A 25,298-nucleotide genomic window follows, 5' to 3' on the forward strand; every position below is an offset into this window, starting at 1 on the left:
TTGAACAATTCCGGGAAACATTTATAAAAGTCAAATATGACATTAAGTTTTGATCATTTATATTTTAGACGTACATTCTTTAAAGCCAACAAAAAAAGTTACATCATAAATTAAGTAAACAATGCAAAGAAATTATTCATTAAAATGTTTAGTAAGTAACAATAAGCTGAAACATACAATCCCATTTATACAAAAATGTTAATGTATTGATATTTATTAAGGAAGACATGGAAATTGTTCTGGAGGACACAAGGATGTGGCTTTTCCTCCAACGTGGCTTCTACATTGAAAGTCAATTTCTGAACTTTTGGACAGTTATCAGAATGAGTTGGCAAGCTTCCATCTATGAAAGATGGACATGCAGCAATAAGTCCATTTAGATGGGGTGTCTTCTCTTGGTGCACCTTTGCTGATGATTGTGAAGGCCAATCCTTGCGAGGCAGGTTCTGCCACAAGTGCCGCACGTGAAGCTGCCAAGTGATGCTGCGAGTTGTTTTTAACGTAGATGCCTGTTGCCAAGTTGCTGTAGCCCTCGTCATCGTGGTAGTCCACGCCAAGTTGTGTCGCCATTTCCCTCTTTCGCCAGCTAGTGACTGCCAGGTATGATAGTCGATGTTTAGGGCCTTTATGTCATCCGAACAAGCATCCTCGAAGTGGAACTTTGGGCGCCTCATTGGTCATCTAGCCCCAGTTACTTCACCATACAGCAGGTCCTTGGGTATGCAACTATCTTCCATCCTACAGACGTGTCTGATCCACCGATGTCACCTCTATTTGATTAGTGTCAACACACTTGGGAGTTCTGCCTTTGCAAGAATTGCCACATTTGTGATTTTGTCCTGCCAGAATATATCCATAATGTGCCACAGACAGTGAAGATGACAATTAATGAGCTTCTTTTCCTGGTAACCGTAGGTCACCTATGTTTCACAGACATCCAGCAAGGTGCTGAGAACACAGGCCTTGTAAACCATCAGCTGGTTCTGTGGGTCAGCTTGGTGTTATCCCAGGTGCATTTCGTGAGTCAGCCAAAGATGGTATCTGCTTTCCCTATGTACTAAGCTGTGTATCAAGGAATAGATTGTCTGTCACCATGGATCCAAGGTAGCAGAATTTGCTAACCACATCCAGTAGGTGTTATTTAGTGTGATCGAGGCAGAGATGCAACATATTGTCCCGTGACCACAGTTTTCTTGATGCTTATAGTCAAGTTATAGGCATGGGAGAGACAGTCCTTGAGTCTTTGTAGCTGAGTTTCTGTGTGAGCGACTAGCGCAGCATCAGCGAGGAGTTGTTCTTCGATCATGACGTGATGTGTTTATATCTTCATTTTCAGCTTGATAGATTGTACAGCTTGTCAGCTGACCTAGTGTGCAAGTAGACTCCTTCCATATCTGCAGGGAAGGCAAAGGTAAGGAGCATGGAGAAGATGATGCCAAACACAACCCTGTTTCACTCCATTCTTCACTCTGAAACTGTCGGAAGTGGAGCCATCAAACTGTACAATGCGGTGCATGTTGTCATGGAAGGAGTGGATGAGACTGAGAAGCTTCAGTAGACAGCCAATTTTTCTCATAATCTTGTCGAGCCCTGCTCTGTTGTTGTTGCCATAGTGAGATCTATGAAAGGTAAAGGGGTATACACTGTTTCCTACACTTCTCTTGTAGTTGGCACATGGAGATGATCATGTCCACAGTAGATCTGGCCTCATGGAAACCACGCTGTGCTTCTTGGTACACTCAGTCTGCAAGTAAATGGAGTCTTTTAAGTATGACCCTAGCAAAAGGCTTTCCTTTAATGCTAAAGAGGGAGATGCCCTTTCAGTTGTTGCAACCTCCTCTGTTGCCTTTGTTTTTGTATAATGTGAAAATTTTGGCATCACACATCTCCTGTGGAACAGAACCTACTTTCCAGCAGAGAGGGAGGTGGTCATAAAAGGTGTGGCAATAGATGGGACTTTCCGTGCTTGAACAGTTCGCCTGGGGTTCCATCCTTGTCTGTGCCCTTCTGTTCGCTAGATGGTCTATGGTGGTCTCGGGCTCCAGCGATGAGGGTTCTTCATCTAACAGGAAGATGCGGGAGAGCATTAAGCACGGACTGGGAGATGTCTGACTCATGAGTAAAGCTCGCAGTAGTGTTCAGCCCAGCAGGACATCTGTTTACTTTTGTCGGCGAGTACTTCATCTGCCAAATTCAGACAAGCAACTTTGCTGCTGGCAGGGCCAAGCGCTCTCTTGATCCCTTCATATATAGCTCATAGATTTCCTTTGTCACATGCAGTTTGGATCTCGACACAAGCTGATCCAGTTTTTGTTTGCACAGTATCTCCCTGTCTTTTGCACGGCTGTCTTGGCTAATTTCAAGTCATGCAGTGTCTTAGCTGTTGGTTTTATGTTGTGCATCATGTAGGCTTTGTTTTTTGCATCAATTACATATCATCTCAGCTGAGTAGGCCTCAAACCAGTTGTTGCGGGTTCTGCCTTTACCAAAGAACAAAGAGAACAAAGAACAGTACAGCACAGGAACAGGCCATTCGGCCCTCCAAGCCTGCGCCGATCTTGATGCCTGCCGAAACTAACACCTTCTGCACTTCCGGGGCCCATATCCCTCTATTCCCTTCTTATTCATGTATTTGTCAAGATGTCTCTTAAACGTCACTATCGTATCTGCTTCCACCACCTCCCCTGGCAGCAAGTTTCAGGCACTCACCACCCTGTGTAAAAAAACTTGCCTCGCACATCCCCTCTAAACTTTGCCCATCGCACCTTAAACCCATGTCCCCTAGTAACTGACTCTTCCACCCTGGGAAAAAGCTTCTGACTATCCACTCTGTCCATGCCGCTCATAACTTTGTAAACCTCTATCATGTCGCCCCTCCACCTCTGTCGTTTCAGTGAAAACAATCCGAGTTTTTCCAACCTCTCCCCATAGCTAATGCCCTCCAGACCAGGTAACATCCTGGTAAACCTCCTCTGTACCCTCTCCAAAGCCTCCACGTCCTTCTGGTAGTGTGGCGACCAGAATTGCACGCAATATTCTAAGTGTGGCCTAACTAAGGTTCTGTACAGCTGCAACATGACTTGCCAATTTTTATACTCTATGTCCCGACCGATGAAGGCAAGCATGCCGAATGCCTTCTTGACTACCTTATCCACCTGTGTTGCCACTTTCAGTGACCTGTGGACCTGTACGCCCAGATCTCTCTGTCAATACTCCTTAGGGTTCTGCCATTTACTGTATACCTCCCACCTGCATTAGACCTTCCAAAATGCATTACCTCACATTTGTCCGGATTAAACTCCATTTGCCATTTCTCCGCCCAAGTCTCCAACCGATCTATATCCTGCTGTATCCTCTGACAATCCTCATCACTATCCGCAACTCCACCAACCTTTGTGTCATCCGCAAACTTACTAATCAGACCAGCTACATTTTCCTCCAAATCACTTATATATACTACAAACAGCAAACGTCCCAGCACTGATCCCTGCGGACCACAACTAGTCACATCCCTCCATTCAGAAAAACACCCATTCACTGATCCCCTCTGTCTTCTATGACCGAGCCAGTTCTGTATCCATCTTGCCAGCTCACCTCTGACCCCGTGTGACTTCACCTTTTGTACCAGTCTGCAATGAGGGACCTTGTCAAATGATACTACTGCTGCTTCATAGATGATTCAAGCTTGGAAGTCACTAAGCTCATCAATGCTGGCATTGGCGCTTCCCATTAAGGCTATGGTGGGTAGCAAGTGTTCCAACAACAGTGCGAAGTGCTGGTATTGGCCATCATTGCTTGTGCAAGGGACGTTGATATGTAGCAGACCGTTGCATTCGGAGCTGTGGATCTTTCGGGGGTACACCTTCACTCTGCTGCTGCCAAGAGAGTGGTCAGTGTCACAATCTGCGCTGTGGTAGGTGCAGGTGTGAAGAACACTGGGCAGATCATGCCTCCTCAAGATGACTCGGTCCAGTTGGTGCCAATGTCCAGACCTTGGGTGACACCATGATACCTTGTGGTGATGTCTGCCCTGGAAGGTGGTGTTGGTGATAGAGTGTTTATTCAGGGTACAAAGCTCAAGAAGGCATTGTCCGTTATCGTTGATTTTGCCCACCCCTTGACGACCAAGGCATGTTGGCCATGAATCACTGTTTGCCCCAACACGTGCGTTGAAGTCACCCAGGATGAGTCGCTTCTCGCCATTTGGGATGTTCCTCAGAACGTCATCTAGGGAGTCACAGAAATGCTCTTTATCTGAGATGCTGGCGTTCAGAGTTGGTGAGTAGACACATATGATGTTGACTGGGCTTCCATTAGATGATAACCGCAGGGAGGTGAGGCGCTCCGAGGTTGCTACCGGTGGCTCAATTGACTGTGTCAACTGGTTGTTCACTGGGAAGCCTACACCACATTCACAGCGATCTTCAGCACTCTTTCCATGCCAGTAGGTAGTGTAATTAGCCTCTTGAATAGAGCCTGTGTTGGATAACCTGTCTCTTGTAGAGCAGCAATGTCGACACCAAGCTTGTGTAGCTCACCGTTGATCAGGGCTGTCTTGCGTACACTTGCTGTGGAGTGTGGTTGCTGTTCATTCCAGGACACACAGTCCTCACATTCCAGCTTCCATGCTGAAAGGTTACTTTGCTTTGTTTGCTGCATAGCTTAGGCACGGTTTTAGGAAGTGCAGACTTGCCAAGCATCTGCACCTTTCTCTCAACCTCGTATGCTGGTGTCCAGAGGAAAGCCGAAAGTATATATGTCTGGGGCCTACTCGCTTGCAGGAGTTGCCAGAAGCTGCTACCTTAAGGGAAACACCAACCACCTAATGGGACTCCACTCCAGATTTTGTCGGTTTTACTCCCTTAGCCATTAGCTCTTGATGTTGTTGTTAATGTTGAAGACCAGCACAGCCTAGATCGCCACAAACGTAGAAGTGATCTTGTCCTCCAGGTGTGCGAAGGGAGCAGCTGTAAGTCACTGTTTCCCTCCTCCAGGTTGCCACCTCCATCCCCAAAACTTCCAGCCAGGTCTGTGCACGTCCCTCCCTCCTCCTCTCCCTCCCTCCTCCTCTCCCTCCCTCCTCTCCCTCTCGGTGGGATCTAAACCCACACAATGGCAGCTTCTTGCTGGATGTGTGGGATCACCAAATCAGCTCTAATGTTTAATCAAAGATAAATGAAGAAATATAAAAAAAAACACTGTTATAGTTTGAACTAGGATGGAACTCCACCAGCTCTTAATGGAATATGAAAAGTGCAACATATGAAGATCATATTAAAAACCATGAGCTGCATACATTCCTGAAGCCAATTTTTAACCTAGGTTCCAAGACTGTTCTCTTAATTCAGAACAAGCATAGTGCCAAAAACTTCACACATTATGGTCCTGATTACAGAGGCAAAGAAATATTTTGCCATATCCAGCAATTGCTTGAATCCTCAAACCCCTCCCTAATTCTACAGGCAGTTGATTGGAGGGCCATAAAACATACAGGAAAATCCAATTTGACCAATATTCAAATTGACCATTTTGAAGAGAGAGAACTGTAAATAAATCCTTCAAAACAAACCCAAATGTAATAAATTCAGTACCAGTCAAATCTCCTACACAAAATTGTATTCAGATATTTTTCTTTCTTCCATCAACAAAACCCAGTCTCTTGATGCTCCATTTATACTATAATTAAATCCACTGGACTTCTCATCGAGAAAGAGGACAGATGCTTTCTTCCCAAACTTCTGCCAATCTCAAAAAGGTGACCCGCAGACTACCCCAATTTAATTTTCCTTACCTTCAGTATAGAGAGCAGGAGGAGGCCATTCAATCCATCCTGACTCTCTGCAAGTGTAATTCATCTAGTCCTACCCTTTCCCGTAGCCCCATAATTTTTTTCCCTTCAGGTGCTTATCCAATTCCCTTTTGATAGATTTGCCTCCATCACCCTTTCAGGCAGTGCATTCCAGATTGCAGCCAATGTTCCCGCTAAGCTACATGGCTGCACATCTCCCTGAAAATCCCCGTGCAGGCCATGCATATTAGAGGATTCAATGATCCTAACCATTCGCTGCACTAAGGAAGTTTTTTTCCTCATGTCGCCTTTCGGTCTTTTGCCAGTCGTCTTAAATCTGTTCCCTCTAGTTCTCGATCCTTCCACCAATGGGAACAGTTTCTCCCTATTTACTCTGTCTAGACCCCTCATGATTTTGAACACCTCTAACAAATCGCCTCTCAACCTTCTCTACTCTAAGGAGAGCAACCCCAGCTTCTCTAATCCATCCATGTAACAGAAGTCCCTCATTCCTGGAAACATTTCCTTAAATCTTTTCTGCACCCAGTCTAAAGCTTTCACATCCTTTCTAAAGTGAGGTGCACAGAATTGGATGGAATAATCCAATTGAGGCTGAACCAGAGCTTTATAAAAGGTTCATATTATCCTGCTACATAGATGTGCCAAAGCTCAGACTGGGCACAGAGCACAGTGGGGATTATACTTGCATCCTGCTACTTCACAATCCGAACGTTAGAAATCCAATGCTGAACCTTTAGCAGACAGCCATTTTAAAAAAATTTTAATTTCACGCTTTATCGATTTGCAGCAACAGGAGACTAAAATGATCGGGCCTTGGAACTCTTTCACAATTCCACAAGCATTCATCCATTTGCAGTAAAATAAAGCAACTTGCTGCTTTGTCACGCTCATGGAAAGTGCAGCGATGGAAATACAAAAAAAACCAACGAGTTATTAAAAAAGAACAATTTAAAAAGACTGGTACATTTGCCTTCAACAAGATGAAGAACAAGGCACATACCTTCACTTACACTGAAATACACATCCATGTATGTTAGAACTGACACTCATTAACCCCATCTGCATTGAAATGAAACACCTAATCACACATGGATGTGAGCTATCCACAAAGTGAGCTAAAACAAAGGTATTAACAGATACTTTGTCTTCAGCTACAATCACTACAATAAAGTGTGAACATCGTACATCTTATCAAAATAGACTGAGATCAGAAGCCATTATGTAGCCTCTCAGGAACCAAAAGCCGAAAGTGACATGGGCGAAACTAACATTTTATGAATTTACCTTTAAAAGGTAACCTTTTTGGAGAACAAAGGAAGTCAGCAGTCAACAATCATCAAGTCATCAGAACATCAGTCTGAGATCTCCAGCCAGAGAACATCGAAAGTCATCTTGAATTCCAGCACAAGGCTGAGAGGGAGAGAGATCAATTGCAGTTAAGACAGTTGAATCCTGCTGAGATGAGTTGGCAAACGACTGCAACAGAGAAATAAGAGTGCCTTTTGAACAACTCCTCCGCCTGTGAAAACTGAACTAAGAAATACCGGCACCACCTTTGACCTGAAATGTTAACTGCCAGGAGACTTAGCAACCCAGCATAGGCAAGGCAAGCAGCAAACAGGCCTGCAACTTTAAAACTTACTTTCCAAGAGGATCGCACAGGTTTTTCCTGAAAACAGCAGATTTTTACACCTTGAACTCTTAACACCTCTTACCCTTTACCTTGTATCTATCGTTTCCTAAGTGTGCATGATAAAGTGAATGTGTGCTTGGTGGTGTTGTGAACATTTCAGGTGATTATTGTTCAATAAATATTTAATCTGTTTTAAACTCACAAGAAAACCTGACATTGTCTGTTTATTTGGCCAAGACACAGGGGCAAAACACTAATTTAAACAAAAACACTATCTGTGGCAGTGGGAGATGACCAGTGGAAACCAGCCACGCCATTTCCCACCTGTCCTTAACATTCAAGAAAAAAAAAACTGGAGATAATTTTAACCACCCCCCAACCATATTGCGGATGGGAGAGGGTCTAAATTGGCAAATATATAAAACCCAACCTCAACCTGCTGCGAATGCCCCTATTTCCATTTTAGGCACACCACATTTGGTTGCGTCTGAATATCCCGCTCTGGAGAGACTGGTCCAAAATATGTCACTGACGCCGCTTTCCTCAGATTTTGGCAGCCATTTTAATTTAATGCTGGCCAGCCAGGTTTCCTAGGATTCAGGAAGCCAGGCATCTAAAGGGAGATAGAAGCACCAAATCCAATAGGTAAGTGTTTTTTTTTAAATAGCACTGCTTTTGGCTCAGGAGGAGCAGGAGTGCCTCCCCCCAGCTCCTCCCCACCCCAGCCCCTCATGCAAATCTTCTCTGTGATCAGCTTTCCTCCCAATCTATGCCACAATCTTTCCCTCCCTCCATCCTCGCTGCCACACTCCGAGCCACCACCACCAAACCACACTCCACCCCACCCCCCCCCCCCCCACACAAATAAACTCTTCTGCTCCCTCCCCACCTTTCCAAAAATATCAGAGCCATTCTGTCAGAATATTCTACCACATTATGGGTCACCCAACAACTGTTGGAACTTGCTCCATAAAATTATATGTGAATGCCAGTAAAGCCTGAGGATGCAAGTCTGTGTTAAGAAAAACGTTGCAGTGACTGTGTAATTTGCAATACTTTCCAACTTTCCAACACATTTTCCTCATCATGTCACCCTAAATGCAGCCTGCAACTATTGGTGGCTCCTTTCTGTACCACGCTACAGCATGCCACCGATCACCTCAACCATCGAGAAAAGAAAAACAAGCGACGAAAAGAAAAGGGAAAGAAGCAAGAGGAGTCAGAGAGATAAAAGCAGAAGAGAAAGTGAATGACAGAAGATAAAACAGTCAAGGTTGCAGGAAATCAACTTGCTTATGGCACACACTTAGTGTACCTAATAACCTTCCTTCCTATGTCACACTTTTTTTAAATAATGGAAAACTTGTATGTCATCATGCTGCAATAGAAAGAAATCTTAACATTTCATAATGAGTAAACCCTAAATCAACATTTCATTTGGTTGATGAAACAATTGAACCACAATACTTTTTGATTGCTATTTCGTTCTTCAACTAGATTTTAAACTTGTTTCTGCTTTTGCTCTTGTATTACTAACTCTAACAACTTTCCATTTTGTTTCGCTCTCCATAATTCCTTCTGCTCGTCGGTATTGGTGAAAAATATCAGCTATTTGACCAATTACCTGACCACCGCCCCTTCCAACCCCTCCACTGTGTCTCATTTGTCACACAGCTTGTCTAACATCCAGTATTGGATGAGCGGAAATTTCTTCCAATTAAATATTGGGAAGACCATAGCCATTATCTTCAGTACCCACCACAAACTCTGTTTTTTAGCCACCATCTCCATCCCTCTCTTAGCCACTGTCTGAGGCTGAACCAAACTGTTTTTAACCTTAAACTGAGCTTCTGACCACATCCTCTCCATCACCAAGGCCACCTGCTTCCACCATCACCCATCTCTGTTACTATACCAGTTCAGTTACTGCTGAAACCCTCATCCATGCCTTTGTTAACTCTAGATTTTCCAAAACATTACTGCCCATATCGTAACTCGCACCAAGTCGCGTTCACCCATCACCCCTATACTTGTGGCCTATATTGGCTCACAGGCTGGTAAGGCCTTGCTTTTTAAAATTTTCATCATTATTTTCAAATCCTTCCTTGGTCTTGTCCCTCCCTATCTCTAACTTCCTCCATCCCTACAACTCTCTGAGAACTCTGCCCCACCAATTCTGGCTTCTTGTGCATCCCTGATTTTCATTGTTCCACCATTGGCAGCTGTGCCTTAGCTGAAAAGCTCTGGATTTCCCCCCATAAACCTCCATTTTCTCTCCTCCTTTTAAGATGCAGCTTAATACCTGCCTGTTTCACCAATGTTTTGGTCATCTGTCCTAATGACTCCTTATTTGGCTCAGTCTCAAATTTTGTTTCTAGCGCTCCTGTGATGTGCTTTGACATGCTTTATTACATCAACGACTTGCACTTATTACTGACTGTTATACAGAACAAGCACAGTGCTCACTGTTCAATTCACATCAGTGGTTTTAAGTCTGCACTGATTAAATATAGTAAAAGAATAAAAATAATCAAATAGAATCTTTGTATTTTTTTTTTCATTCATGGAATGTGAGTGTCGCTGGTATGGCCAGCATCTGTTGCCCATCCCTAATTGCCCTTGAGAAGGTGGTGGCGAGCTGCCGCCTTGAACTGCTGCAGTCCATGTGGTGTAGGTCCACCACAGTGCTGTTAGGGAGTTCCAGGTTTTTACTGCATCCAAGCAGTGGTGGGAAAGGGAGCTGAAGATCAAATAACTGATTTTTTTCACCAATACTGGCGAGCAGGAAGAATTCTTCTTCTTCGGCCTCCTTGTCTCAAGAGACAATGGGTAAGTTCTGCCAAGTTCTAATGAAAGATCACTGACCTGAAACGTTAACTCTGCTTCGCTCTCCACAGATGCTACCAGACCTGCTGAGTATTTGCAGCATTTCTTGTTGAAATCTAGCCTCATGTTCAACACTTATTTTCAGTTTGTAAAACCTGATCCCTTTTCCTAATTTCTCTGCCAAATTTAGAACTGAGCTTAGACAGTGACTTTTGACTGATGGATTCTGTCCCACTTGATAAAAAACAGACTGATCACTAGTTCATTGTACTACCCATATTTCTCTCCCGTTACAGCATATTTTTCGTTCAATAACATAAAATCTTTTTAGAGTCATAGAGTTTTACAGCACAGAAACAGGCCCTTCAGCCCATCGTGTCTGTGCCAGCCACCAAGCACCTAACTATTCTAATCCCATTTTCCAGCACTTGGCCCATACCCTTGTATGCTATGGCATTTCAAGTGCTCATCTAAATAGTTCTTAAATGTTTTGAGGGTTCTTGCCTCCACCACCTCTTCAGGCAGTGCTTTCCAGATTCCAACCACCCTCTGGGTTAAAAAATTTTTCCTCAAATCCTCTCTCAGCCTCCTGCCCCCTTACTTTAAATCTATGACCCCTGGTTATTGACCCCTCCGCTGAGAAAAAAGTTACTTCCTATTTAACCTATCAATACCCCTCATAGTTTTGTATACCTCAATCAAGTCCCCCATCAGCCTTCTCTGCTCTAAAGAAAACAACCCTAGCCTTTTCAGTCTCTCTTCATAGCTGAAATGCTCCAGCCCAGGCAACATCCTGGTGGATCTCCTCTGCACCCTCTCCAGTGGGATAACTTATTTGCTCCATTGTACAAATTGAACACAGTCGAGGTATTCTAATTTGAGACTGAATTTGGTAACTTCACACGAATGACGATTTGGAAAGCTGTAATATGTAAATACAGTATCAGCATAACAGCTGTAAAATTGATTTTGGAAAATCAGTACTTGATAATCTCAAGATAAATACAGATGAGGAAACACATTGAGCAGAACTTACCCTATCCATCCACAATATGCCCATCATTTTTTCGGCATAACCCAACTTTATTACAACATCTAATTGATTTCCACATGCAATCATTTTTTTTATTAACAGATTTTTTAAATTTTTCTTTAAGAAAGGAATTACAAGCTCTCCCCGACTTCCCAGAATAATTTAATTAGGGGAATTTGGGGGTCCAGGTGTGGTGGGGGAAAATAGGATCATATTGTGTGTAGCAATATGTCCTCTGGCCACCTCCTCTGTCCTCATAATGGGGAAGTCAATATGAACTTTCAAGGAGACATTTGTTCCCCCAGGCTGACAAAGCTATTATTATAGGATATGTTTGGACACCATTTTTTTTCTGGGGGGTTTTATCAAGGACAGGCTATGAAGACGAGCTGGACGAGATCCAAGTCCCTATCCCGAGTCATGGGTTGTAGGGCCATATCAGATTCCAAGACATGGTTCCATAAAGCTGTGCTAACCAGTAGTAATCGCCAAGATTAGAAAAGTGGAGCCCTCCTTCATGTCTGGGTAGCTAAAAGTTGTCTGCCTGCAAGAACTTGTCAATGCAACTGTGAGGTCTCCAAATTGTTAGCCTGGAGCCTGACTTGTGGGATCTGAAAGTGGTAGAGGCAGCAGGAAAGGACATTTATTTTTATTGTTTGCTGTCCCCAGCAGTGATATGGGCAGGCTGTTCCATCTATCTATTCCTTTTGTGTATGTCTGCTCGTCTGTTGGCTGAGAATATTTTGTATAGGTTAGCAAGTTTGGGGATTACAGTTAGTAGTAGTATTGGAAGCCCGACTATAATCATGCGAAGAGTTTGGACTCGTGGATGTGCAGAGATGCCAACCCAATCATTTCATAAATCAGGCAACAAATTCTTAAAGAGAGAGAGTTGGTATATAAAAGTGACAAGTTGCTTTCTCCTCTCCTCTCCCCCCACCCAAAACATAAATCAATATTGATCGATAAGGTTCATAAACCTCATTAGTGGCTTATTTAATTTCTAACAAGTCAGAGCTCTTTGCAAATACTATATTATTGCACCTAAAAATATTTTGCAAAACGAACTTTAAAAATCCTATTACTTTGCTACGTATCTCAGTTTGAAGGTTTACCTAAAACAGTATAAAGCACACAGCATACTTAAACACCTTTGCATGGCAAGAATGCCTACTAGCAAGTCCACTGAAAACATCTTAATGACGTTTAAGAATGATCTATCAAAGCCCGCCACCCCCCCACCCCCAAATGTGTGTGTAAACGTGTGACAAAGGTGAAGCTGGGTACAGCAACCAGAAAAATGATAAACAGCCCAGAACATTCAAGAGACGTTTGTACCTAGTACACACTGAAGCAAATAAGCAGCTGTGCAAAGACGCCGCTGCTGTGCTATATCTTGCAAAACAATGCATTTTTAGCTTTTGTCCATTGACTACATAATTTTCCACTTTTGATACAAAGCACTCATACATCGTTTCCTGTAAGTAGCCACGAGGAAACAAGGCACTTGTCCTTCTTTTCCTTTAAAGAAATATAAACTGATTATGACAATGATTATATAGCACATTAATTATAAATGGATATAGTTAAGAAACAAAGTCCCAATTTAATTGATAAAGTCAAGTCTAAGCCTAACAATTCCACACAAGTGATCAATCTCCATCATCTCACAATTCCTAGCTCTGACCGTAGCACATGCGCAGCTTTTGCTGGTCCTGCAACTGAGTGCATGCTCAGAGTGTCCTGTTGCTGAGACAAAATTTTACGACGACTGCTCGAAGAGGTCGAGCTCAAGCTGATCACACGCTATAACAAAAGCAAAATGCTGTGGATGCTGGAAATCTGAAATAAAAACAGAAAATACAGGAAATACTCAGCATGTCAAGCAGCATTTGTGGAGAAAGAAACAGTGTTAGTGTTTCAGCACAGCGCCTTTTCATCAGAACCGGGCAAACTTAGGAATTAATAGGCTTTAAGTCAGTAAAAAGGAAAATGTTGGGAAAAGGACAAAAGGGAAGCTCTGTTATAGGATGGAAGATGGGAGACGTTGAAGATGGGAGACATTAAATGACAAAAGGACTTAGTGAGGCAAAGCCAGCGAGTAGCAACTAAACAAATAAAAAAACAAAAGATGTGACCAGAGGAGGCGTGAAAGGCAGAATAATAAACAGCTGCCATCCAAAAGCAAAAGCAAGAGAAAAACAAGATTAAGACCGAAACATGCAAGGAAAAGGAAACAAAATGGGGGCAGAGATTACTATCTGAAATTGTTGAACTCAATGTTGAGTGCAAAAGGCTGTAAAGTGCCTAACTGAAAGATGAGGTGCTACTCTTCAAGCTTGCAATGAGCTTCATTGGAATACTGCAGTAGGCCGAGTACAAAAATGTCAGTGTGAGATCAAAATGGTGAATTAAAATGGCAGGCCAGCGGAAGCTCAGGGTCATGCTTGCAGACTGAACAGAAATGTCCCACAAAGAGGTCACCCAATCTATGTTTGGTCTCCCCAGAGCAGACCGCATTGTGAGCAGTAAATATAGTGGACTTAATTGTAAGTACATAAATCGCTGTTACATCTGGAAGGAGTGTTTGGGGCCTTGGATAGTGAAGAGAGAGGAAGTCAGGTGTTGCCTAGCCTGCATTCACATGGAAAGGTGCCGTGGGAAGGGGACGGGGCTTTGGCAGCGATATAGAGGAGTGGACCAGGGTGTTGTGGAGAGAACAGTCCCTTTGAAAAGCTGAAAGGGGAGGAAATGATGTGTTTGATGGTGGTATCACACTAGAGGTGGCGGAATATGATCTGTTGAATAAGGAGGCTGAGGAGGTGGAAGGTGAGGACAAGGGGAAGCCTATAGTGGTTCTGGGAGGGAAGGGAAGGGATGAGAGCGGAAGTACGGGAAATGGGTTGGACATGGTCAAGGGCCCTGCCAACCACAGGAGGGCCGGGGGAGGGGGGGGGGGGGGGGGGGGGGGGAGTGGGCAGGGAATCCTCGGTTGAGGAAAAAGGAAGGCATATTAGAAGCACTGGTGTGGAAGCTATCATCAGAACAGATGCAATGGAGAATGAAGAACTGGGAGAACGTAATGGAGTCCTTACAGGAAGCAGGGTATGAAGAAGTGTAGTCAAGGTAGCTGTGGGAGTCAGTGGGCTTATAATGAATATTTGTTAATAACCTATCACCAGAAATTGAAACATTTATGCTTGCAGAGAGCTGAACTCTCTATCCTCGGCCTACCACAGCGTTCCAATGAAGCTCAACGCAAGCACTATTCTGCCGTTCATACCTCTTCTGGATATGTGTTTTGTTTCTTTACTTGTCCCATTACTACCCACTTTAGCTCTGCTCCATAAACTTTTTTGCCATTTAATATCTCCAATTTTCATGTGTGCACTTATTCTTGCAGGGTAAACAATAGATTCCCCATGTCCTGCTTGAAATATATAGCTCTCGTGTATTTAAGAAAGTTTCAGCTCTTGCTGCCAATAGGTGCTGCTGATTTTACCTTTAGCTGATTGATGTCAGTGATCACCCATTCCTTTCCCATCAGCACCTTTTTATGGCAGGCTTCTAATTCCACTATCTGTTGTTGTTGAGGAGGTGCTCGATTTTCCCTTTTCAGATATGCAATGGGAAACATGTGCCGACTAGGAATATATTAAATCTGAGGCATTGAGGAGCATGGGGTTTAGGCATCTGTATTGGAGTGTAATAATAGGTTGTGAGGGTAAGTTGGAGACCGATAGTCAATCATAGATGGCTATTTGGCAAGAGAGTCAATTTTGGAATATATTTTATGTGAGTTTGAAGAGAAGGTGGAACGGGAACTGGATGGTGCAGTGGGTTAGACCCTTGGGTTCAAAACCAGCTCAGACTGTTGACTTTCTCCTCTGTCAGCTGGTTGTAAGGGTTGTATGTGAATGGAGTTTGGGAAGTCGAACTCCATTTCCAGTGGCTTTGCGCCTATAGCAAAAAGCTCTTCCTAATTTGACAATAATTATTAATCTCACTCAGATGATTGGTATCTGTAATGGAAAAGTGTTGACAGATTTAATATGGGGTGTTTTCCAAAGTTTGGGCTGAAGACATGTTGTACAGAGTACAGTCAGCTTTATTCTGCAAAGAACTGTGCAATACTTGAAATAAAAACAAGAAATGCTGGAAATACTCAGCAGGTCTGGCAGCGTCTGTGGAGAGAGAAGCAGAATTAACGTTTCAGGTCAGTGACCCTTCTTCAGAACTGGCAATTATTAGAAATGTGAAAGCTTATAAGCAAGTAAAGCGGGGGTGAGGCAAGAGATAACAAAGGAGAAGGTGTAGATAGGACAAGGTCACAGAATAGCTGACCAGAAGGTCATGGAGCAAAGGTAAACAATATGTTAATGCAATACTTGACGTAGGAGAGCATGATGCTGACACTGAGTGCCTAAAATAAAAACAGTTCCAGTGCCTAGCACCAACATCTTGAGTGCAGAAGCTTAAAAAAGGAAAGAAAATAAGGTGGTCCCTTCTGTGCTGTTTTCACATCTGCCGGACCCAAGTTATCACGTTAATTGTTCTGGCTGTTTACAATGTGAACAGATGAAGAAGCCGCCAAAAACACACCCTTGGGAAACTCCAGAGATTACCACAGGTAAAAGGAGAGATGTCATTACTGAAGATGTGCAGAGTGTGATTGGATAGCTAGCAATGGAAGGAAAGTCTCAAAGCTGGCTGTCACGGGAGAAACAATGGAGGAGGATGGCGCAATCAACCATATTGAATGCTATAAATAGGTTCAGTAGGATAAGATGGAATAAAGCACCATATCCGTAGTCATGAAGGATGTAATTCAGGACACAGGCAAGGACCATTTCAGAGCTGAAAGAGAAGTGGAATCCAAGATTGGATGTTTTAGAACAGGGAGTTCCAGAATAGATGGGAACGGAACCAGAAGCTGACGAGTTAATGCACCCTGGGGAGGAAGGGAAGGTTTTAGATGAGGTAGTAAATGGTGAGGACAGTTTTGAAAGAGTAAAAAAGAAAATGAGGAAAAAGTCAACAAGCATGAAAAAGAAAAGGAAGTTGAGTGGGAAAGTGGATCAACGGGCAGGACTCATGAATAAGAAATTAAGGAAGAAAATGCAAAAACTAACATTCGGGGATGTAGTCGATTGTTGCAGCCAAGTTTATTCATGATTATTTTTGACAGCATGTGCACGAGAGATTGAGAAATGAACTACAGATTCCTCACCTGGTTGTTCATTATTGTTAATGGTAGGTTTTCTTAACTTGAATACTGAAACATTCAGCATGATTAAGCAAACAAATATTATCGACTTACACCAACTGCAAAAGGTTAATGTAGACACATGTTTGATGTTAAGTACGCTGGATGCTCTAATTATAAAACAGCATATTTTTCTGAAAGTTAAATAGCTGGAACGATTTGGAAATCATTGTAGTCTCGCCAATTGACATTTAATTTTAATTTTTTTTATTCATTCATGGGACACGAGCGTCACTGGCCAGGCCAGCATTTATTGCCGATCCCTAATTGCCCTTGAGAAGGTGGTGGTGAGTCACCTTCTTGAACCGCTGCAGTCCATGTGAGGTAGGTACACCCACAGTGCTGTTAGGAAGGGAGTTCCAGCATTTTGGCCAAGCGACAGTGAAGGAACGGCGGTATAGTTCCACGTCAGGTGGTGCGTGACTTGGAGGGGATCTTGCAGGTGGTGGTGTTCCCATGCATTTGCTGCCCTTATCCTTCTAGTTGGTAGAGGTCATGGGTTTGGAAGGTACTGTCTAAGGAGCCATGGTGCATTGTTGCAGTGCATCTTGTAGATGGTACACACTACTGGCACTGTGTGTCAGTGGTGGAGGAAGTGAATGTTTGTAGATGGGGCACCACTCAAGCGGGCTGCTTTGTCCTGGATGGTGTCAAGTGTTTGAGTGTTGTTGGCGCTGCACCCATTCAGGCAAGTGAAGCATATTCCATCACACTCCTGACTTGTGCCTTGTAGATGGTGGACAGGCTTTAGGGAGTCAGGAGGTGAGTTACTCGCCTCAGGATTCCTAGCCTCTAACCTGCTCTTGTAGCCACGGTATTTATATGGCTACTCCAGTTCAGTTTCTGGTCAATGGTAACCCCTAGGATGTTGATAGTGGGGGATTCAGTGATGGTAATGCTGTTGAATGTCAAGGGGAGATGATTAGATTCTCTCTTGTTGGAGATGGTCATTGCCTGGCACTTCTGTGGAGCGAATGTTACTTGCCACTTATCAGCCCAAGCCTGGATATTGTCCAAGTCTTGCTGCATTTCTACACAGACTGCTTCAGTATCTGAGGAGTCACGAATGGTGCTGCACGTTGTGCAATCATCAGCGAACATCCCCACTTCTGACCTTATGATTGAAGGAAGGTCATTGATGAAGCAGCTGAAGGTGGTTGGGCCTCGGACACTACCCTGAGGAACTCCTGCAGTGATTTCCTGGAGCTGAGATGACTGACCTCCAACAACCACAACCATCTTCCTTTGCGCTAGGTATGACTCCAACCAGCGGAGAGCTTTCCCACTGATTCCCATTGAATTCAGTTTTGCTCGGTCTCCTTCATGCCTTACTCAGTCAAATGCCCTCTTGTTCAGCTCTTTTGTCCATGTTTGAACCAAGGCTGTAATGAGGTCAGGAACTGAGTGGCCCTGGCAGAACCCAAACTGGTGTCACGCAGCAGGTTAATGCTAAGCAAGTGCCGCTTGATTGCACTGTCAATGACACCTTCCATCACTTTACTGATTATTGAGTAGGCTGTTGAGGTGGTAATTGGCCAGGTTGGACTTGTCCTGCTTTATGTATACAGGGCATACCTGGGCAATTTTCCACATTGCAGGGTAGATGCCAGTGTTGTAGCTGTACTGGAACAGCCTGGCTAGGGGCGCATCAAGTTCTGGAGCATAGGTCTTCAGTACTATTGCCGGAATATTGTCAGGGCCCATAGCTTTTGCAGTATCCAGTGCCTTCAGTCGTTTCTTGATATCACGCGGAGTGAATCGAATTGGCTGAAGTCTGGCATCTGTGACGCTGGGGACTTCAGGAGGAGGCCGAGATGGATTATCAACTCGGCACTTCTGGATGAAGATTGTTGCAAATGCTTCAGCCTTATCTTTCGCATCGATGTGCTGGGCTCCCCCATCATTGAGGATGGGAATATTTGTGGAGCCACCTCCTCCAGTTGTTTAATTGTCCACCACCATTCACGGCTGGATGTGGCAGGACTGCAGAGCTTAGATCTGATCTGTTGGTTATGGGATCGCTTAGCTCTATCTATCGCATACTGCTTACGCAGTTTGGCATGCAAGTAGTCCTGGGTTGTAGCTTCACCAGGTTGACACCTCATTTTGAGGTATGCCTGGTGCTGCTCCTGGCAGCCCTTCTGCACTCTTCATTGAACCAGGGTTGGTCTCCTGGCTTGATGGTAATGGTAGAATGGGGGATATGCAGAGCCATGAGGTTACAGATTGTGGTTGAGTACAATTCTGCTGCTGCTGATGGCCCACAGCGCCTCATGGATGCCCAGTTTTGCATTGTTAGATCTGTTCGAAATCTATCTCATTTAGCACGGTGATAGTGCCACACAACACGATGGACGGTATCCTCAATGTGAAGGCGGGACTTCATCTCCACAAGGACTGTGCGGTGGTCACTCTTACCAATACTGTCATGGACAGATGCATCCGCGGCAGGCAGATTGGTGAGGACGAGGTCGAGTATGTTCTTCCCTCGTGTTGGTTCCCCCACCACCTGCCGCAGACCCAGTCTAGCAGCCATGTCCTTTAAGATTCGGCCAGCAGTGGTGCTACCGAGCCACTCATGGTGATGGACATTGAAGTCCCCCACCCAGAGTACATTTTGTGCCCTTGCCACCCTCAGTGCTTCCTCCAAGTGGTGTTCAACATGGAGGAGTACTGAGTCATCAGCTGAGGGAGGGCGGTAGGTGGTAATCAGTAGGAGGTTACCTTGCCCATGTTTGACCTGATGCCATGAGACTTCATGGGATCCGGAGTCGATGTTGAGGACTCTCAGGGCAACTCCCTCCCTACTGTATACCACTGTGCCACCACCTCTGCTGGGTCTGTCCTGCCGGTGGGACAGGACATGCCCGGGGATGGTGATGGCAGTGTTTGGGACATTGCCTGTAAGGTACGATTCCGTGAGGATGACTATGTCAGGCTGTTGCTTGACTAGTCTGTGGGACAGCTCTCCCAACTTTGGCACAAGCCCCCAGATGTTAGTAAGGAGGACTTTGCAGGGTTGACAGGGCTGATTTTGCCGTTGTCGTTTCCGGTGCCTAGGTCGATGCCGGGTGGTCCGTCCGGTTTCATTCCTTTTTATTGGCTTTGCAGCGGTTAGGTACAACTGAGTGGCTTGCTAGGGCATTTAAGAGTTAACCACATTGCTGTGGGTCTGGAGTCACATGTGGGCCAGACCAGGTAAGGACAGCAGATTTCCTTCCCTAAAGGGCATTAGTGAACCAAATGGGTTTTTACAACAATCGACAATGGTTTCATGGCCATCATTAGACTAGCTTTTAATTCCAGATTTATTAATTAAATTAAAATTCCACCTTCTGCTGTGGTGGGATTCAAACCCATGTCCCCAGAGAAATACCCTGGTCTCTGGGTTACTAGTCCAGTGATAATACCACTACGCCACCGCCTACCCTTGTAGATAAAGTGCCAAAATCAAGTTCAGCCCATTTTTGGCCCAATTGGACACTAATTTTCTGATCCTGATGACATAATACTCATGAGCAGTTACAAAAATAATGATCTCAGCTATTTCCAGATAATATTAATATTCATACTCAAAATAACATAATGGAGTTAATTGCACATAAATCTGTGTGCACCAATATGTGGTGAATTTGCCCTCCACAAAGATGTTGATCTCGTGAGGGGATACAGTTCTATCACTCTGGGCCCTATCCTGTCATTACCCAACATTCACATGAGCTCACACAAGAACACCTGACAAATTCTATGCTCCTGAACCCAAAAGTACTACAGTCAACCTGCTTCAGGTCATCTAGCTCAACACTAAACCACTCACAGTTCTGGTCCATATGCTTTAACGAGTCATTGGATAGACTCAGCAAGTCATCAGGCGATGTAGAAATGTATATTTGTTGAATCTTTCTGCTTCATATAGAATAACTTCCACTGCAGAGTGTTTCCTGTGCTGGTGTGGATTAAGGCCTAGTCAAAGTGCATCCTCATCCAGACCTATGTCATCTCTGCTGCTCATATCCTATACCACACTAAGTCTCACTCACCTCATCCCCCTGTTTGCACTCACCTACATTGGCTGCCAATACCCCAAAGCTTCAAATTTAGAATTCTTAGCCTTCATGGTCTCAACCCTCCTTTCCCAGTAAGTGCTTCCAGCCCAATGACTACCCCCTTGAATTATCCATTCTTTGGACTCTAGTCTCTTGAGCATCCCCACCCATGCTCCGCCACCCCGAATGACACCCCCCTCCCCCGCAACCATAATTGGCTGTAACTTCCGCTTCCAAGGACTCACTCTGGAATTTTTTCTTAAACCTCTGTCCATCTCTCCACCCCCTTTCAGACAACAACTTATATCGTGCTATAAAAATGTAATAAAATGTTCCAAGGTGCTTTTTGGAGCATTACAAAACAAAATATTACAATGAGCCACAAAAGGATATTAGGTCAGATGACCAAAAGGTTGGTCAACAAGGTAGGTTTTTAAAGGAGTGTCTTAAAGGAAGAAAGCAAGGTAGCGAGGCAGAGAAGCGTAGGGAGGGAATTTTTTTTAATTCGCTCGGGGGATCTGGGCGTTGCTGGCTAGGCCAGCATTTATTGCCCATCCCTAATTGCCCTTGGTCCCTAACTGAATCTCTAATTCCAGAGCTTCAGGTCTAGACAACCAAAAATGGAACGATTAAAATTGGGGATGCTCAAGAGACCAGAGTTAGAGGACCACAGTATTATTGGAGGGTTGTGGGGCTGGAGGAGATTGTAGATATAGAGAGGGGTGAGGCCATGGAGGGATTTGAAAACAAGGATGAGAAATTTTAAATCAAGATGTTGCTTGACTGGGAGTCGATGTAGGTCAGGGAGCAGAAGGGCAATATGTCTGGGTGCAAGATAAGACACAGCCTGCAGAGTTTTGGATGACCTCAATTTATGGAGGATAGAATGTGGGAAACCAGCTAGAAGTGCATATGAATCGTCAAGTGTAGAGGTAACAAAGGATTTCAGCAGATTAGCAGAGACAGGGGTGAAGTCAGGCGATGTCATAGAGGTGGAAGCAGGTGGGGTCTTAGTAATGGCATAGATAAGGGTCGAAAGCTCATCTCAGTGTCAAATGTGACTCTAAGGCTGCGAACAGATTGGTTTAATTTCAGACTGTTACTAGGGAGAGGTTTAGAGTCAAAAGCTAGGGAAAAGAGTTCAGATTGGGGACTGCATACAATGGCTTCAGTCTTCCAAATATTTAATTGGAAGAAATTTCTGCTCATCCAGTACTGGATGTCAGATAAGCAGTCTGATAATTTAGCAACAGTGGAGGAGTGGAGAGAGATGGCAATGAGGTAGCTCTGGGTGTCATCAGCATACATGTGAAAATCAACGCTGTACTTTTAGATGTCGCCAAGGGGCAGCCTGTGGATGAGAAATAGCTTGGGGCCAAGGATAGATCCTTGGGGGACTCTAGAGATAATGGTGAGGGAGCAAGAAGAGAAGCCTTTGCAAATGATACTCTGTTTGCAGCCAGATAGCTAAGAACAGAACCGAGCGAGTTGTAAGAAACAACACCAGTTCCACCCAGCTGGATGACAGTGGAGAGCTGTTGGAGGAGGATGGTGTGGTCAGGAGGGAATGTTTACCTTTGTCACAGTCATATAGGACCTAATTTGTGACTCTGATAACAGCTGTTTTGGTACTGTGGGAGGGTAGAAACCCAATTGGAGGGATTCAAATATGCAGTTCCATGGATGGGCACAGATTTGGGAGGTGACAACACATTGAAGGACTCGAGAGGAAAGGGAGGTTGGCAGAGGGATGGTAGTTTGCAAGGATTTGTTTTTTGAGGAGTGATGGCAACAGATTTAAAAGGAGAGAGAAACAACACCTGAAGAGAAAAAATAATTAATATCTGCTAACTTGGGGAACAGAAGAGAAAGTTGGGTGGTCAGCAGTTTAGTGGGAATAGGTTCAAGGGAGCAGGAGGGGAGTCTCATGGTCAAGGTGAGGTCAGAGAAGGCTGGAGGGGAGTTAGGAGAAAAACTAGAGAAAGATGTGAATTCAGGGCAGGGGCAGAGAAGAGCATTCGAGGCATTTTGGCCTAGTGGGCTCGTGGAAGGGAGGGACACAGCAGTGGCAGCTGATTGGTTGTTCTCAATCTTAGTGACAAATAAATGCATCAACACCTCACATATATTTTGTCATGAACATTGATTTTAAACTGTTACTGGAGTGAGGGGGGAGGACTGGTCGAACAGATCGGCCGTGGCTGGAAGGGATGTTTGCATATTAGTAGGTGGTATTTGGAAGGACAAAGCAGCCATTCCCCGACATTCTACCCACAATGGACTTTTAATCACCAGGCATTGAAGGTGGGGGATCTTACATTTCAGGTTGACTGCTAAGATGGCCGAATACACAAACGGACATGGTCAAACCAGCTAGTCACATGACTAACCTGCTGGGCCACCTGAGTTTTTTGAATTTGTACAAACAGTTTGGGCAGAAAAGCTGTTTGCTCCTGGGCTGAGATCTCTCTCCTGTCTGCTCCCATTGCTTTCTCACAAGCCTCTGAATCCACATGAACCCCAAGAGAGAAAAGTCTCCAACAGCAAACAAGTTTAAGAATACTGAGCCCCAACGCAAGATCTACCTACAATCAAGGACTCGACAGTGAGCTCGAAGAACCGTAACAACTCTTCCGATACTGCCTCAAATCTTTTCATTTTATTTTTCTTTTGCGCTTTTCTGTCTTTATTTGCACATGTGTAAGGCGTATGCATGCTAGCATGGGGCACGTCGTATATCCGTAGGCGTTAACCAAATTAGAGTTTAAGTTTAATAAATTTCAACTTTTCTTCATTAAACCTAAGAAAGCCTGTTTGTGCTGGTTTATTTGCCTTATAATTGGAAAGCAGTGAACAAGGATTCACCAACGGGGAGCTAAAAACAGTGTGTTTAAGATAAAACCCTGTTACGGTAAGACCAGGTGAAGGCTGAAAGCGAACACTAGACCTCTTTCTCACCTGGCCATAGCACAAGGAAAAGGTGTTTCCACAAGCTGATGGGAGAAGGACAAGGGGACACAGATTGAAGCTTTTGGGAAAGAAATGCAGGAGAATGAGAGGAAGAACTTTTTTTTTTAACGCAGTAAGTGGTAATGACCTGGAATTCGCTGCCCATGAGGGTGGCGGAAGCAGAGATAGTAATTTATTTCAAAATTAAATTGGATGCACACTTGAAGGAAAAAGACTTGTAGGGCTATGGGGTTCAAGTGTGGGGGAGTAGGATTGACTGAATGGGGGGCAGACAGGAAGGTGGAGTTGAGGCCACAACCAGATCAGCCACGATCTTATCAAATGGCGCAGCAGGCTCGAAGGGCCAAATGGCCTGCTCTTGCTAAGTCCTATGTTCCTATGGATTGCTCTGCAGACAACCAGCATGGACACCATGGGCGAATGGCCTCCTTCTACGCCATAAATGACTCTATAAATACCTGACAGCTCCAATTTATAATTAAAAGGGTACTTTATTCACTTTAACAACATTTTTCTGTGTTAAAACATAAATGGTGATTCTGGTAAAATGGTATTTTGTTAAAAAATGGCAACAGTTTAGTTTAGTTACTTATTTCCCAGTTATACGTCCCTATAATCATAACATCTACTAAAATGATTAGACGAACGGTAAATGGATTCGCATTAAATGTCCCGCTCCCCGGAGAAGTGTTCTCTGAACAACTCGGGGAAATGTGCCTAGGAAAGCAGAACGACCTCCCTTCTGACATTCCTCTCTCGACAGTGTCAATCTATACTTAACAACTGTTGCGAAGAAAGATGACGCAGCTTCTGTAATCAACCTAATAAGGAAATACAAGACTAACCAGGCACTCCTCCATTCAAAACACCAGCAACAGTGTGTCATATATATATTTGTTAAAACTCAATGATCAAAAGGAATCACTGAAATAAAACACGTCTTTGCAAGTTTGCACAAATCGATACATTTAGATAAGCGCGTTAAACAAAAGATGAGTTTGCTCTGAGAGACGGTTGATACAGAACATTAGGAAATCTCGCTTAACGCTGTTACACGGTGTGCAAGTGAGCAGAGTCTCCTACCCAGCGGTCATGGTAATGTTGTAGAATGTGAGCCAGGCGGTAGCAAATGGGCTGAGAGGCTTCTTCTTGTTTTCTTTCTCTTCCACTGAGCCATCCTCCTCACTCGGCGCCATGGTACCGGCTGACTAAATTAAGAAAGTTAAGGCAGGCTGGAGTGGAGCGAACAGCTGAAGCCGCCCGCGGCCACGCGCCTCGCCCCCGCGGGATCCGCGGCCGCGCGCATCCAGACCCAAACCACTCCAAAATTAATAAGTGCACAATTCCCATTTTGACCCGGCAAACAACAGCTAATGTCACTCTTCATGCAATTGGTGAGATTTATATATCTATATATACTTGTAAAATGTATTATATAAATAGGAATATTATGCTGTCGTATATTAAATAAACATGTGCATGGTGATGATGATGAGTAACTTCATTATTAATGATCTGAATCAACGAAACAACAGGTAAACAACTGAAAGAAGTTCCTGCCAGGACATTAGATGTGCGGGGCTGAGAAGGTGCACTGTGCCCATGTTTTTTTATATCGGTTCGTGGGATGTTGGTGTCACTGGCTAGGCTGGCATTTATTGCCCTTCCCTAATTGCCCTTGAGAAGGTGGTGATTGGCTGCCTTCTTGAACTGCT

The 25,298-nt window shown here is 44.2% G+C and overlaps 1 protein-coding gene across 1 annotated transcript in view; it reads right to left on the minus strand.

Annotated features, from left to right (window-relative positions):
• Window positions 1-24,852, minus strand: part of hacd1 (3-hydroxyacyl-CoA dehydratase 1) — a 58,567-nt gene extending 33,715 nt beyond the window's left edge. The window contains exon 1 of the mRNA XM_068051612.1: window positions 24,667-24,852. Within this exon, the coding sequence (XP_067907713.1) occupies window positions 24,667-24,779 (113 nt within the window). The 5' untranslated portion in view covers window positions 24,780-24,852. The remainder of the gene's footprint in view (window positions 1-24,666) is intronic.
• Between the last annotated feature and the right edge of the window lie 446 nt (window positions 24,853-25,298).

Source organism: Heterodontus francisci, chromosome 2, assembly GCF_036365525.1.
Source record: "Heterodontus francisci isolate sHetFra1 chromosome 2, sHetFra1.hap1, whole genome shotgun sequence".
NCBI lineage: Eukaryota > Metazoa > Chordata > Chondrichthyes > Heterodontiformes > Heterodontidae > Heterodontus > Heterodontus francisci.